General features: G+C 39.8%; 1 protein-coding gene across 38 annotated transcripts in view; it reads right to left on the reverse strand.

The window, feature by feature from the left end:
* Positions 1-15,792, reverse strand: part of LOC127660384 (calcium/calmodulin-dependent protein kinase type II subunit gamma-like) — a 105,541-nt gene that overhangs the window by 31,869 nt on the left and 57,880 nt on the right. For 25 of the 38 annotated variants that reach the window (XM_052150571.1, XM_052150550.1, XM_052150570.1 and 22 more), the window contains exons 7-13: positions 10,159-10,261; positions 8,954-9,037; positions 8,692-8,786; positions 4,711-4,833; positions 3,073-3,156; positions 2,906-2,948; positions 1,964-2,026 (exon numbers count right to left, since the gene is read on the reverse strand). In XM_052150571.1, coding sequence (XP_052006531.1) covers positions 1,964-2,026; positions 2,906-2,948; positions 3,073-3,156; positions 4,711-4,833; positions 8,692-8,786; positions 8,954-9,037; positions 10,159-10,261 — 595 coding nt within the window. The remainder of the gene's footprint in view (positions 1-1,963; positions 2,027-2,905; positions 2,949-3,072; positions 3,157-4,710; positions 4,834-8,691; positions 8,787-8,953; positions 9,038-10,158; positions 10,262-15,792) is intronic. The other 13 variants (XM_052150575.1, XM_052150574.1, XM_052150560.1 and 10 more) reach the window with 1 other exon arrangement.

Here is a 15,792-nt window from a genome sequence, read left to right on the forward strand (position 1 = left end):
ATGTTTCCAGAAAGACATCATATGGAAAACATAATACATTTTTAAAGAGATCATGACATGAGGAATCACATTTTCCTTGATCATTCGACATACTGTATAAGAGGACATTGTACTAAGTTTCGGATCTGAAACTTCCTCCTTAATAGTAAAAGAGCATTTGTTTAAACCAAGCTGCAAAAATGGCTCATTTGGAATTTGTGACATCACAAGGACCAAATACATCTGCATATGCAATGCCTATTTTTCCATCATTGCAACATTGGCCCCGCCCACTATTTTTCAGTCAGTGAAGAAAAGAGAGATTGGGTCTGTCATGGGAGATTCATCCCAAGTGTACTTACAAAGGACGCACGCCTTCGTGTGCCAGTCTGGATTTAAATGTTTTTCTACATAAACATTCACAGACAGACGTCCAAAGATACATATCTTTGCCCGCTTTTAATAGACACGGTGTCAAGTTACAACTCTGAAGAGGAGAAGCCCCGTCATTCAGCTGAGCACAAACACATCATGGATGAGTTCTTTTGCCCATCTGCACTATTTTTAGTTGTTGGTGTAAGAAAAAAATGAAGGAATGATACTGGAAACTGAATGTGTCTTCAGCAAATCGTAGAGTGGATTGTATGTTCAGCTCATAATGTACCAGTCTTAATACGATTCAAACTTTGCAAAGGAACTGTTATTGAAAGATGGGGCAGTTAAAAACACTTGGATGTGATCACAAAACCCCTGAGTAAACAGTTTTATTAATTCATATTTTATAAGTCATGACTGTGTGATAGTTTATGGTGCTGACATCCTATTTACACCAGGCATTACATCCTGTTGACGTGATACGACTCTCGCGTCCGGTGTAGACAGGTTGTGAGTGTTAATTGATTTTCTTGAGATTAACAGTTTAATATCTTCAGATGCAATGTGTTGGATGTGCATTGTGTAAACCCTGACATTTAGTTTTATAATACTGTTGAGCTAAGATTGAGTTTCAAAAATGGCTCTATTAGAGGAGCTGCATGATGCTAGGCAATCAGAACAGTGGGTGTTTGCAATGAAGTTTTAAGTAGGCGCTTAGGCTAAAACCGAGCATTTCAGACAGAGGGCCAAAAAAAGGGGGGAAATTCTAATAACTAAATTATGACTTTAATTTTATTTGGTTTAATTGGTTATGGGAGGCAGTGGCTCAGGTTGTAAAGCGGGTTGGTGGTTCGATTCCCAGCCCACACGATTCCACATGTCGAAGTATCCTTGGGCAAGACACTGAACCCCAAGTTGCTCTCAATGGCAGGCTAGCGCCTTGCATGGCAGCTCTGCTATCATTGGTGTGTGAATGTGTTTGAATGGGTGAATGAGACACAGTGTAAAGCACTTTGAATACCGCTAAAGTTTAAATAGGTGCTAAATAATTGCAGACCATTTAATGCAAAACAACTTTCCTTACATTATCAGTGGACCTCATGAAAGATAATAAAACTATCTATCTATCTATCTATCTATCTATCTATCTATCTATATATATATATATATATATATATATATATATATATAAAAGAGCATTTCATGGCCACTTTAAGATACTTCTTACCACCCCAACCTAATGGCATTGACACATAACATCCTCTGACAAGTTTGCAGCACTTGTGTAAAGATGTTCTGGCAGGTCAAAGGTAAAGGAAGCATTTGAAAGGAAATTCAAGCATTTAGCTCCAAACAGAAAATATATATATTTACTTAAGATCCCTATTGAAATGAATTTATATAGTGGTCTAAATTCAATTACTGAACCCAAACCCTGGAGACGGTGTTTGTGTGAAGGCCTGTATGCATTTTCTGCATAGCAAATGGTCTCTCCAAAGAGCTTTTGTGCCCGTGCGTTGGCAGGGGTATAGCAGGCTCCCCTAGGTCACATGCTGGCAGAACAAAGTCAGAAAATGGGCAATGCCCTCCTTGTGCCCATCTCACGTACCTTCCTGTGCCAGTGCAGCTGTGCTCGTGGTGGGGGTGGCGGGGCTGGTGTGTTGCCGACCCACTATTGGACAAAAGAGCATTTCGTTTTGGAGAAGCTGACTCAAAAGAAGCTCAGCCTCTCAGGAATCACTAAAACTTACCCCAGTGTGCACACACACATTTGTATCCTAACAAACCAACCTAAAACAAAGCCAAAATGACTACGCATATAGAAAGCGGGGCTAAATTATAAAATACAAGCTTTAAAACAATAAACTCAATCCATAACATTCAGATACCTTCAATATAAGAGCGCACTTCAAAACAATAAAATTCCTAACAATTATTTTTGACCTGTTCTCCAGTAAAGTAAAAAACATCCTAAAAACTGGACAAGTTCACCTGAAAAGCTAAATTAAGATTTTATAGAGATTAAACTCCCAAAAATGTTGTTATCATTTCCTCACCCTAATGTTGTTCCAAATCTGTATGACTTTCTTTCTTCCATGGAACGCAAAAGGAAATTGTAATCAGAATGTTAGCCTCAATCACCATTCACTTCCATTTTATAGAAATAGATTAAAGTGAATGGTGACTGAGGCTGTTCCACAGAAAAATAAAAAAGTCAAATGGGTTTGGAAAAACATTAGGGAGTGAGTAAATGACAATTTTCAAATTTGCATGAACTATTTCTTTAGGCTTGTTTTAAGTTTTAAAAGAATATGTCTTGAATATACAGTAAGTGTATTCTGTCTTGTGGCACTGGCTGATGTTTTCTCTTATTTCAAGCATAAATAAGTGAAAGAATCTGCCAGTGCCACAAAATAATTCATATTAATATCTTATTCACTCATGTTGTTAGATGTCGAGATATTTATACAAAAAAAACAAGCTCGATAAGAATATGATTTTTACAATTCACAGCTCTCACTAATGTTTCTGAAGTAAATGAGTTAATCACCTGAGAAGTTCCTGGACACCAGCATGGTGGTAATAATGGCCCCCTTCAAGAAAAACAAACAGATCTTTAGTTTATCTTATCTAGAAATTTAAAATAAAAATACATTGCAGAGAACAAGTCTTTAAACAATCATTAACTTGAATAAAGTGTTAATTAACAAATCAAACCTTCAGTTTTCTGCGGGCGTTGAACTTGCGCAGACACTCGACGGTCTCTTGACGATGCATCATGGAGGCAACAGTGGACCGTTGCTAAGTGGAGTAGACACAGCAAAGACCAACAAATTGGATATAAAGTGCCATTATATGTATTCAACAACCAACAGGCCAGCAGAAGTTTCTATGTTTTTTTCACAGCAGCCAGGAGTATAAACTGTATGACATTTTGACACATGCCAGTAGCTATTAGTTGCTGCATGTAACAGTGACAGGTGATGCAACATAAACCAGCCTTTAGAGATGCATTAAAAAGAGCTTGGGCTTGAAGGCAGTGGTTCTCAACTGGTGGGTTGCAGAACAAAAATTCATTGCAGGTCTGCTCTGATAGGGTCTCGGACAGCAGGAATAAAACAATGCTAAATGCAAAAAATATAATGCAATAAATCATATAATGCATATAAAGGCTTATCAACCTTTAAAATGGAACGGATAATGCCTGATATCATAGGATATCTCTGGTATTTTGCCTCAAAATCATCTGTCATGTAGAAGCTAGCCAAATTAGTCAGATGCCAACAAGAACAGGTCACCCTACTCTACAAAAACTATGAAAATAAACTATGGTAAAAGAAAATATAAACAAGGCACCATTTAAAGAGATAGTTATCCCAAAAACAAAAAATATTTTAGCATTTACTCACCATCATGTCATCCCAGATGTGTATGACTTACTTTCTTCTGCTGAACACAAACAACAATTTTTAGAAGAATATTTCAGCTCTGTAGCTCCTTTCAATGCAAGTGAATGGTGACCAAACTTTTCAAGCCCGAAAAATTCCAAAGGCAGCATAAAAGTAATCCATACGACTCAAGTGGTATAATATTTGTCTTCTGAAGCTATGCAATTACTTTAGGTGAGAAACAGATCAATACTTCCATCCTTTTATACTATAAATCTCCACTTTCACTTTCAGAATGTGAAAGTGGAGATTTATAGTAAAAAGGGACTTTAATATTGATCTGTTTCTCACCCACACCTATTATATCACATTTGTCATAAATCATATTTAATATATAATTGAATCACTGGAGTGTGGATTACTTTTATGCTGCCTTTATGTGATTTCTGGAGCTTGAAAAGTCTGGTCACCATTCACTTGCATTGTATGGAACTACAGAGATGAGATATTCTTCTAAAAATCTTTGTTTTGTGTTCAGCAGAAGAAAGAAAGTCATACACATCTGGGATGGCATGAGGATCAGTAAACGAGAGAATTTTTATTTTTGGGTAAACTATTCCTTTAACATGGGCTTCACATGGCAAATTACAATTTGAATATACTTTGTACAGTGAATTATTGGCTACCATTAAAATAAAACCATGAAAATATATGTTACATTTAAAATACCAAAATTGTCTATGTCCTATTCAGTTTATGTCAAGATAATAATTTTGTATTTTTTGGGGCCTATGTAGTTCATGATACTATTAACACATTTAAAGGTTTGAATTAAAGGACATTTGTGTTTACTTTAGCCCTATAAACCATTTCGGTACTGTAATGGAATGCCTTTTAGGTCCATGTGAAATCGGGGTCCTGAAGCAATACTAGTTAAAAACCACTGGGTTAAGGCTGGGGGACTTACGCAGATCCATGGATGCTTCAGCGCCTGGTCAGCCGTGATCCTCTTTGCTGGGTTGATGGTCAACATCTGGTTGATTAGGTTTTTGGCCTCTGGGGTAACAGTGTCCCACTCTGGAGAGGGAAACTAAGACATAAAACAAGAGAGAGAATCTGACACAGAGATTTCTGGATGACATATGAATAGGGAAATGTATACAGACATGCACAAACACACAGCTCAATGGCTTTCATGGCCTCTGTAATGGATGTTAATAAGATCAGTGCAGAGTAGCTAAAGTGATGGATGGAAAAGAGTTTTCCAACTGGATAGCCGAATATGCCGATACCAAAGCTGGCCGTGATAATCACATCTCTCCCAAACTGCAGCACTCCATCAAATGGACAATGCCACAATGCAACATAAACACTCTAAACATGTTATACTCTCATGCACTTAAAGAGAACCTAGTTGAACTAAATAGAATTTAGAAAGCAGCAATGAAATCAAATTAGAGTGAATCAATACTCCGATAATGCTATGCTAGAATGTTTACAAACAGCTATGAGCAGCAGCTCTGCCAAAGTGTGGTTGTCTCCGGTGTGGTACATGATTGCTTTCAAATCAATAAAGTTATCATATAGTATATTCATATATACATGATTAAATTTAGAATAAAACAAATTCTATTACAAAATGCCCAAAGTATACATATGGCATTTAATACTTTTTTCAAAAGAATGAATTGAAAACACTCTCTTCAGGTAACTACTTCTGCAGTATTGTGATGTTATATAGGATGGTGTAAATGGGAAAGATCACACGCTAAACTGTGGTTTACTACGGGGTTTGAGGAGATAAAGTCTCCACAGTTGTATGTTTCTCTGCTGTGCTCTTGAGCAGGGGGCTGGCATCATTCATTATTGAGGAACTCTTAGCCAATTAAATATTAACAAGGGCTTCAATCTGGGCTTGTCACTCGGGGTCAGTAGGGTGGCACTAAAAACTCTGTACGGAGACAGCAATGAGAGGATCTCTGTCAACATGTTGATGGGCTCTTAAAGACAGGCTTAATAAAAGGGCTTTCACTTGCTGTTTATAATTGAGCTTAGCTTAAGCAGGTCACACACAGGGTGTGTCTGGTGGATGACACACAGCATTCCTAAAAATTGTAAAGCATGTTTTCTATGAATGCACGCACCCAGCTACAACTTTGGGAGCTGCACTAAATTATGTCGTTTTCTATTAAAACTGGCCATATTTGTTATCATGGGATATAAATTATTGACTTTAGACATGGCTAAATGATACAATGTGTAAATGTATCTTTGATGTATACTACACAATGTAATTTCAGTAACAAGTATGTGTTTTTGTGGTCTAACAGCTTGAAAAAAGCCAATTGTATAATAAAATTCACCCTTTCTAATCTTTCGGTTAGCACAGTTCCAGAGACGGTGCTTTGCAGCCTAATGTTGTACTTTGAGACTTCAACAGTTCTACTTCATCAAGTATTTATAACTTGCACAGTATTCAGAAAACTCTGTGTTTTTGATTCACTAAAAAGAACCAACTCACATATGAGCCGGCTCATAAGAGTTATTATTTCGGGTATCATAATACACTGGACGTGCCGTATGTTTCACGTTCTATATTCAGTAGGAGGAAGGGCTGCCGCTGAAATGTGCTGCAAGAAACACTCTCAGAGTATTTTATTACAGTGTTTGGTCCGTAATGGTTGAAAACTGCATGTGCGAGAACTGTAAATGGAACCAAAAGTGGTGGTAAACAAGAACCAGTTCTCAACACTAGTGATTTGATTCACTGTTTTGGACTGCCACCTCTATGCAACACACCGGCACGCTGCATGTGCGAAACCTGTGCCTTGTCCTACACACAGCACTTCTCGCCCAGTACGTGACTAGAGTTAGAGTGCTACAAGAACTTTAAATGAATAATGAAAAATGTCTCATACATCATAATTACATAATTCAAATTTAAACATGACAAATGTTTGGAATTGACAAGACATATAAGACGGAATTACAACAGGTGGACATACAGTGCATCCGGAAAGTATTCACAGCGTGTCACTTTTTCCACATTTTGTTATGTTACAGCCTTATTCCAAAATGGGTTAAATTCATCATTTTCCTCAAAATTCTACAAACAATACCCCATAATGACAACATGAAAGAAGTTTGTTTGAAATCTTTGCAAATTTATTAAAAATAAAAAAATAAAAATAAATCATATGTACATAAGTATTCACAGCCTTTACTCAATACTTTGTTGAAGCATCTTTGGCACAATTACAACCTCAAGTCTTTTTGTGTACGATGCTACAAGAGTGACACACCTATTTTTGGGCAATTTCTCCCAATCTTCTTTGCAGGACCTCTCAAGCTCCATCAGGTTGGATGGGGAGCTTCGGTGCACAGCCATTTTCAGTTCTCAATCGGGTTCAAGTCTGGGCTCTGGCTGGGCCACTCAAGGACATTCACAGAGATGTCCTGTAGCCACTCCTTTGCTATCTTAGCTGTGTGCTTAGGGTCGTTGTCCTGTTGTAAGATTAACCTTCACCCCAGTCTGAGGTCCAGAGCGCTCTGGAGCAGGTTTTCATCATGTCTCTTTACATTGCTGCATTCATCTTTCCCTCGATCCTGACAAGTCTCCCAGTTCATGCTGCTGAAAACATCTAAACAGCATGATGCTGCCACCACCATGCTTCACTGTAGGGATGGTATTGGCCAGGTGATGAGTGGTGCCTGGTTTCCTCCAGACATGATGCTTGCCATTTAGGCCAAAGAGATCAATTTTTGTTTCATTAGACCAGAGAATTTTGTTTCTCATGGTCTGAGAGTCCTTCAAGTGCCTTTTGTAAAACTCCAGGCGGGCTGTCATGTGCCTTTTAATGAGGAGTGTCTTCCGTCTCGCCACTCTACCATACAGGCCTGATTGGTGGAGTGCTGCAGAGATGGTTGTTCTTCTGGAAGTTTCTCCTCTCTCCACAGAGAAACACTGGAGCTCTGTCAGAGTGACCATCGGGTTCTTGGTCACCTCCCTAACTAAGGTTCTTCTAACCCGATCACTCAGTTTGGCCAGGCGGCCAGCTCTAGGAAGAGTCCTGGTGGTTCCAAACTTCTTCCATTTACGGATGTTGGAGGTCACTGTGCTCATTGGGACCTTCAATGCTGCAGACATTTTTCTGTACCCTTCCCCAGATCTGGCCTCGATACAATCCTGTCTCGGAGGTCTCCAGACAATTCCTTGGACTTCATGGCTTGGTTTGTGCTCTGACATGCACTGTTAATTGTGGGACCTTATATAGACAGTTGTGTGCCTTTCCAAATCATGTCCAATCAACTGAATTTACCACAGGTGGACTCCAATCAAGTTGTAGAAACATCAAGTATGATCAGTGGAAACAGGATACACCTGAGCTCAATTTTGAGTGTCATGGCAAAGGCTGTGAATACTTATGTACATATGTAATTTGTAATACATTAATACATTTGCAAAGATTTCAAACAAACTTTTTTCATGTTGTCATTGTTTTGTTTTTTTTTGTAGAACTTTGAGGAAAATAATGAATTTAATAAATTTTGGAATAAGGCTGTAACATAACAAATTGTGGAAAAAGAGAAGCACTGTGAATACTTTCCGGATGCACTGCATATTTGTCCTTACCCTCATTTTAATGTTGATGAATAAGGAATATTCAAAATGAGGGGGCATGATCACCTGCATTTTATGCCGAAACTATCCTAGATCAAGCTTTAATGCACATTATTTTTATGACTCTAATATAAGTAAGACTTATTCATTAAATGTTCAGCACTTTAGTCTATGGTGTAATTTTAAAGGGCTTTATAAATAAATGAGACTTAACACTTATTGTAGGGTCAATTTTTATGTATATTATTAGAAATGAAATGAACACATTCCATGTCTGATACTTTTCTTAAAAAAAAGAAAAAGAAAGAAGTGGAGTCTGATGCTCACGTCATAAGCTCCAGCCTTAATCTGTTGATAGAGCTTGTGCTGGTCTTCATCCCAGAAAGGAGGGTAACCCACCAGGAGGATATACAAGATCACACCTACCCAGAACAAATAAACTGGTTACTTCATCTCACTCCACTGTCCCTCCCATTCAAAAAGACTGAATTGCATATTTAGTACACTAATTAAGCTGCGAAGCAGTCCGACAAAAACATAGAAGACCAAAATAAAGAGTCATTTATGTGTGAATATTGTGAAGTCCTACCACAGGCCCAGATATCCACTGGCTTGCCATAGGGGTCCTTTCTCAGGACTTCAGGGGATAGGTATCCAGGAGTGCCTGCAAAACCTGTTGAGCCATAATGGTGAATTAATACATCCTGCCCTAAAATTAATACACTGTAGATCATCACAAAAATCATCAACATCATCTCATTATGATAACCAACTTGTGTGCATTAGAAACAAAAGCAACAATATTTCAGTTAAGAATAAGAGAGCAACACAACAATACTTTGTTTTGTTCTTTAGGAATTTTGTCCTACATAGAGTATATTAAATGCTGGCAGACAATCTCAATCAATTGTCAATGTGCTCTTTTCCATTTCCACATTGTCACTATCTCACTACTATGTTGCCCTGTCCTGTTGTTCAGTGTCAAACATAATGGTTTGTTTGATTAAATATTTTGTCAACATTTACTGTGGCTTGTACTATTATTGATTATTAAGGTCATGTCTACACAAATACATTTTCACTTGAAAAAAACTTTTTCAATACGTTTTGGCCTTCCGACCACACTGGGACTGTTTTTTTGAAAACGCTCTCCCAAGTGGATAAATGCTAAAATGCATCTTGGTATTGATTGTAGTGTGGACAGTGAAAATGGAGATATCGGTGTACGATGATGCATTTGTTGTCATGTGACAAATAATGGTGGCCCATGTTGTAGCAGCATTGTTTTGCCTGCTATTCACTTTGAAAGCATGGTTAACAATAAATGTTACTTTGTACAACCTTCACATTGCATTCCTTCAAAGGCAATGGGAAGTTTACTCTGCTGCTCTCCAGGAAAGGACAATTGCATTTCAGACCATACATGGAGCGTAGAAGATATTCCTATAATGTAAGCCTTTGTTGTCTTTGAACTTTGACCTGCTTCAATAAGTAGTGCTCTTGACTCAAAAAGGACAGTAAACACTCGAGAGAAAACTACTCCACATTCTCCAAGAGCACAGTGGAAAAAAAATTCAAAAACAAACTCTGGCTCTTCTCCAGATTTCTCTAGTCTCAATAGAGCTGTAGATGCCATAGAGAGCAAACAGAGGAACAAGGGAAAATAAATGTTATGCTATCTGGAGAGACAGCCTTAACCTTAACATCATGCAAATACTTGTGCCATCTAAACAGGAAGATACATTTCTTTTCTCAAGAGATGAGCCAATAAGATTAAAATAGAGGGGGTCTTACCGAACCATGCTTGCTGGTCTCCCTGCACCTCGATGGCAAGACCAAAGTCAGCCAGCTTCACTGCAGCCCCCTTCATCTTACTGGCCAACAGCAGGTTCTCTGGCTGCAGGAGGACAAATGACAGAAAGGGTATGAGATAAAGAGAGAGAAAGAATAAAGAAGGGATTAAGGCAAAGAGAGCGTGGGAGACAAAGACAGAAAAGAGCAAACGAAAACATAAAAATTGGTACAATTGGTCACTAATGAAATCTCTCAATCTCAATTAACATCAACATTAGCATCTGCACCACAGTGGAACCAAATTAAATGAACTAGATTTTTTCAATTTCTGCAGACAATGTAGCACAGCACACCTTTCCTCAACAAGTAACATTATTTGAGATATCACTCACGTCTGTAGCACAAACGGTCAATAGAAAAAAAACAACCTGTTGATATGCATTTGTTCGCAATCTGGAGTGACGTCACTCTGCTTACGTTTAATATATAATTTACCGTCTATATATGTAATTCATGTTAACAAATTATACATCTTTTCAAAAGGTCTAAGGGTTCAACATTGATATCCGATCTCTGTTTCACGATAGCAATGCTCCAGAAATAGCAATTTGTTTATTTGTGCCAGGAGTACAAATGAAAACATGCAATATCAATACTTCATACCTTTATTATGAAACCGCAATCGCCAGATGAATCCAATTTGCCACACTTGGGTCAATTGTCCATGACAAGGGTTCATTGTATAACATCCAATAGCACTTTTTGTCCATAAAAGTGATAAATCTGAGAAATATTGATATATTCTCCATTGTTTACATGAGATCTCACCAGGAAGAATTACCCTTCATCATCGGTCTTCAACAAACTATGCAATCTGAGCAGCATTCATGTTGTAAAACTGTATATTATCTTATATATTCGAGTCTTATAAACAAAAAGAGCCTGTCTCCAAAGTCTATTTTAAAAAATGCAGTGTAGTTTCATTCATAAAAGCTGAGCATTGTCGGAAATTGTGCTTTGAGAATATTGTATTTCTGGGTTGTCTTGTCACTTTTATTATTACTTTTTTTTTTTTTATTATAAAAACAAGTTCAGCACAAAATATTTCCATTACTTTAAACTTCATAGTTCTCTAACTATAAAAAATAACAACATATTAATTCTGAAAAGCCCAAAGTGTCTTCTTATACTACAACTGTGTCCATACTCCAAAGGGTCCAGTAAATAAAACCATTTAAGTTCAGGTATGTCATTTTCATGGTTTGTGCTGAACAGGTATGATCAATAGTAGTCTTCCACTAAAAACAGCTAGATTTCACACCCCAAACTCATGTTAGTGGGTAAGCCAATGTTACTATTTCCACAGAGCCAAAAGTCAACCTCCAAAAGGCAAAATCTCTGCACATTAAGCTAGAATATGAGGAGGTATTTAACATTAAAAAAAATGACACGTAAAAGCACCAGCCAAAAGTATCATTGCAGTGCAATTCAGAGCCATTCACTCCCATATGACTGCTCATTTATTCTGTGCATGATTATACTAAAGGTGACAATTTAATCAGTTGTGATCTGCTCAAAAGGACATAAACGTATCCAGCATGTTCTATGAGCACAGTCTTTTATCACCGCTCTGTAGGAAAATTAAAGAGATCCAGGCAAGAACTACAGTGTATATCAAGTGAGTGATAGGGACAGAGAAAGTGTACATGCACGTAAGAGAGAGAGAGAGAGAGAGAGAGAGAGAGAGAGAGAGAGAGTGTGAGATATGAGAGATTGCATGAAGTGTCTATACCTTGTCTATATAGTCAAGTCAATTCAAGTCAAGTGGTTTTTATTGTTGTTTCAACCATATACAGTTAGTACAGTACACAGCGAAACGAGACAACGTTCCTCCAGGACCATGGTGCTACATAAAAACAACATAGGACTACACAACTAAATAAAATACCTATATATACCTATATAAAGTGCACGTGCAAACATGTGCAAAAAGTACGGGACAGTATAAGACATTTCTGACAATGAACAGGACAATAGGCACAGTGAAAAAAGATGACAGTTTCTAAAAACATAACATACTATGAGAGTGTTCTATGCACATAGCAGTTATTGAGGTAGCAGACAGTTATAAAGTGACAGTAATTAAAGTGCAACTCAGGACACGTGTGTGTTTGTGTGTGTGTGTGTCAGACCAGTCTCTGAGTATTGAGGAGTCTGATGGCTTGGGGGAAGAAGCTGTTACACAGTCTGGCCGTGAGGGCCCGAATGCTTTGGTACCTCTTGCCAGACGGCAGGAGGATAAAGAGTTTGTGTGAGGGGTGTGTGGGGTCGTCCACAATACTGGTTGCTTTGCGGATACAGTGTTTTTTGTAAATGTCTTTGATGGAGGGAAGAGAGACCACAATGATCTTCTCAGCTGTTCTCACTATACTCTGCAGGGCTTTGCGGTCCGAAACGGTGCAAGTCCCAAACCAGGCAGTGATTGCAGCTGCTCAGGATGCTCTCAATAGTCCCTCTATAGAATGTAGTGAGAATGGGGGGTAGGAGATGTGCTTTTCTTAGCCTTCGAAGAAAGTAGAGATGCTGCTGGGCTTTCTTGGTGATAGAGCTGGTGTTGAGGGACCAGGTGAGGTTCTCCGCCAGGTGAACACCAAGGAATTTGGTAATCTTGACGAACTCCACAGAGGAGCCGTCGATGTTCAGCGGAGAGTGTTCACCCTGTGCTCTCCTAAAGTCAACAACCATCTCTTTTGTTTTGTCCACATTCAGGGACAGGTTGTTGGCTCTACACCAGTCCGTTAGCCGCTGCACCTCCTCTCTGTATGCTGACTCGTCGTTCTTGCTGATGAGACCCACCACGGTTGTGTCATCGGCGAACTTGACGATGTGGTTCGAGCTGTGCATCGCTGCACAGTCGTGAGTCAGCAGAGTGAACAGCAGTGGACTGAGCACACAGCCCTGGGGGGCCCCAGTGCTCAGTGTGGTGGAGATGCTGTTCCCGATCCGGACTGACTGAGGTCTCCCAGTCAGGAAGTCCAGGATCCAGTTGCAGAGGGAGTTGTCCAGGCCCAGCAGGTTCAGCTTTCCAATCAGGTGCTGAGGAATTATTGTGTTGAATGCTGAGCTAAAGTCTATGAACAGCATTCAAACGTATGATTCCTTTTTGTCTAGGTGGGTGAGGGCCAGATGGAGGGTTGTGGCGATGGCGTCGTCCGTTGAACGGTTTGGATGATACGCAAACTGCAGTGGGTCTAGTGAGGGTGGCAGCTGGGTCTTAATGTGCCTCATGACGAGCCTCTCGAAGCACTTCATGATGATTGGTGTGAGTGCGATGGGACGGTAGTCGTTGAGGCAGGACACTGAAGACTTCTTTGGCATAGGGATGATGGTGGTGGCCTTGAAGCACGTTGGAACGACGGCGCTGCTCAGAGAGATGTTGAAGATGTCGGTAAGAACATCTGCTAGCTGGTCTGCACATCCTCTGAGCACTCTGCAAGGAATGTTGTCTGGTCCAGCAGCCTACCGTGTGTGTGTGTGGTGTGTGTGCGCATGTGTGTGTTTAACCCTTTAAGACCTAAGGGCATTTTTACAATTCATTTTCCGTCTGGTTTTATTTACTAAAAAAGCTTGTAAAACATCAACCCTGTTGTGCACAGACAATTGACACACCTCTTTTTTTTCAAGACAAATTGGACTTTCAGCATATTTGTGTTGCATTGATGTCACCTGAATGTAAAATAAGTTATGGGACCATAAAGACAAATGAAAAAATAAAACGGAAATTGAATCACTCAAATATTTATTGAAATCACACACAAATAAATAAAAGCTAAGCAAATTTCCTCTGGAAAACAGTTTGTTCATGTCTTTGGAGTCCTGGAGCACAGGAATAAACATTGTAACTTCTACAGAACCAAAACTATTTACATTTTTCCAAAAAAAGTCCAGGCGTTTTTTGCCTCATTCACTGGTGCCAAGCCTCAAAACAGTTCCTATCAGCAATCACACAGAGGGCCACATCACAGGCTTTGCATTTCCAGGGGTGGCCTGTTTGACCTGCCTTGTCTGCTTGCAGTTCACACATTGCCTTCTACCATAGGAGGCCTTCTTGCTGGTTTCAGTTTGGTCTGATGTTGGCACAGGTACATGGTCACTTTGTTGCTGGGTGGGGGGAACAGCAACTGTAACACCACAGAGTTGGGCTGTCAGCTCCTCCAGAAAAGCCTTGTGGGTCATGGGCTGTTGCTGCTTCTCTGCACAAACTTCCTTGTGAAGTAAGTAACTGTTGGTCACAGCAATGTCCAAAAAATGGAAAAACAATGTCCTGTACCAGCTCATAGTTTTATGGTGAACTGAGTAGTATTGGATGAGTTGATCAGAAAGATCAACACCTCCCATGTTCTTGTTGTATTCAGTGACAGGGGTTGGGCATGGAATGGATCTGGTGTTCCAGCCTCCATCCTGAGTTCTTACCCTTCTCTGAACTGTGTTGCCAGAGAAGGCCGGGTGAATTGTGGAGCAGACAGAGACTTCCCGAGTGTCCATCCACTTTACAAAAACCAGAGGGCCAGTCACGGATCCACCTGATGGTGCCCCTAGGATCCTTTTGGTCATGACTATTACAATGAACTATTACCTCAAAACTATTACCTCTCCTCAAAACTATTACCTCAAAACTATTACCTCTCCTCAAAACTATTTTGCCAGCATCTCTCTCTCTCTCTCCTCAAAACTACTTTGAGAAGAGAGAGAGAGAGAGAGAGAGAGGACACGCGTCTCTCTCTCTCTCTCTCTCTCTCTCCTCAAAACTATTATGCCGCGCATCTCTCTCTCTCTCTCCTCAAAACTACTTTGAGGAGAGAGAGAGAGAGACCGTCTCTCTCTCTCCTCAAAACTACTTTGCCGTGCGTCTCTCTCTCTCCTCAAAACTACTTTGCCGTGCGTTTCTCTCTCCACAATATCAGAGCTTGGTTCATGCGTAATGACGCACACCAACGTGGAAGACGGATCAGCCTGTCATTGGTCAACAACCTCGCGCAAAGCATCATGTGATATCCAAAATGGCAGCTATCATCGAGCTAGCGGCAAAAATTATGGAGAATTGATAAATTATGGACATCAAGTGGATAAATCTTGGATGTAAGTGTTTGGATTTATTGCTGAAAAACTCCGAAAAGAGGCACAAGTTCCGGGCTGGATAGAAAACCTTCTGTAAAGGCTACAAAGACACCAAAGACACCCCCGTGATGGCTAGCTCGTTAGCTTTCTGCTGGAAAAAACGGTAAGAAAATCGATAAAACTTTCATCAAATTATATAAATATTTTCGGAGGTGCCGTGTGATGTCGTGGACGATGCCGTCGGGCTCTGAGGGTTAAAGCAGACAGATAGCTGTGACAGCACACCCATTGCCCTGAGCTGCATAATTCTTGACGAGACAGAGAGGAGGGCTTGTTATCTCATGCTACGAGAGTAGGGGTGAGCTGCTCTCTCAACCTGATGTCCCGCACACCCCGCTGTCTCTGAATGCCGCAGGCACAGCCCTGACCCTGCCGCAGCTCACTCTGCCTGCAACATTTAGGGAAGGACTAAGACACTCTTTCCCCTCTCAAACATGCATATTCTCTGTATCTCCA

This window comes from Xyrauchen texanus, chromosome 20, assembly GCF_025860055.1.
Source record: "Xyrauchen texanus isolate HMW12.3.18 chromosome 20, RBS_HiC_50CHRs, whole genome shotgun sequence".
NCBI lineage: Eukaryota > Metazoa > Chordata > Actinopteri > Cypriniformes > Catostomidae > Xyrauchen > Xyrauchen texanus.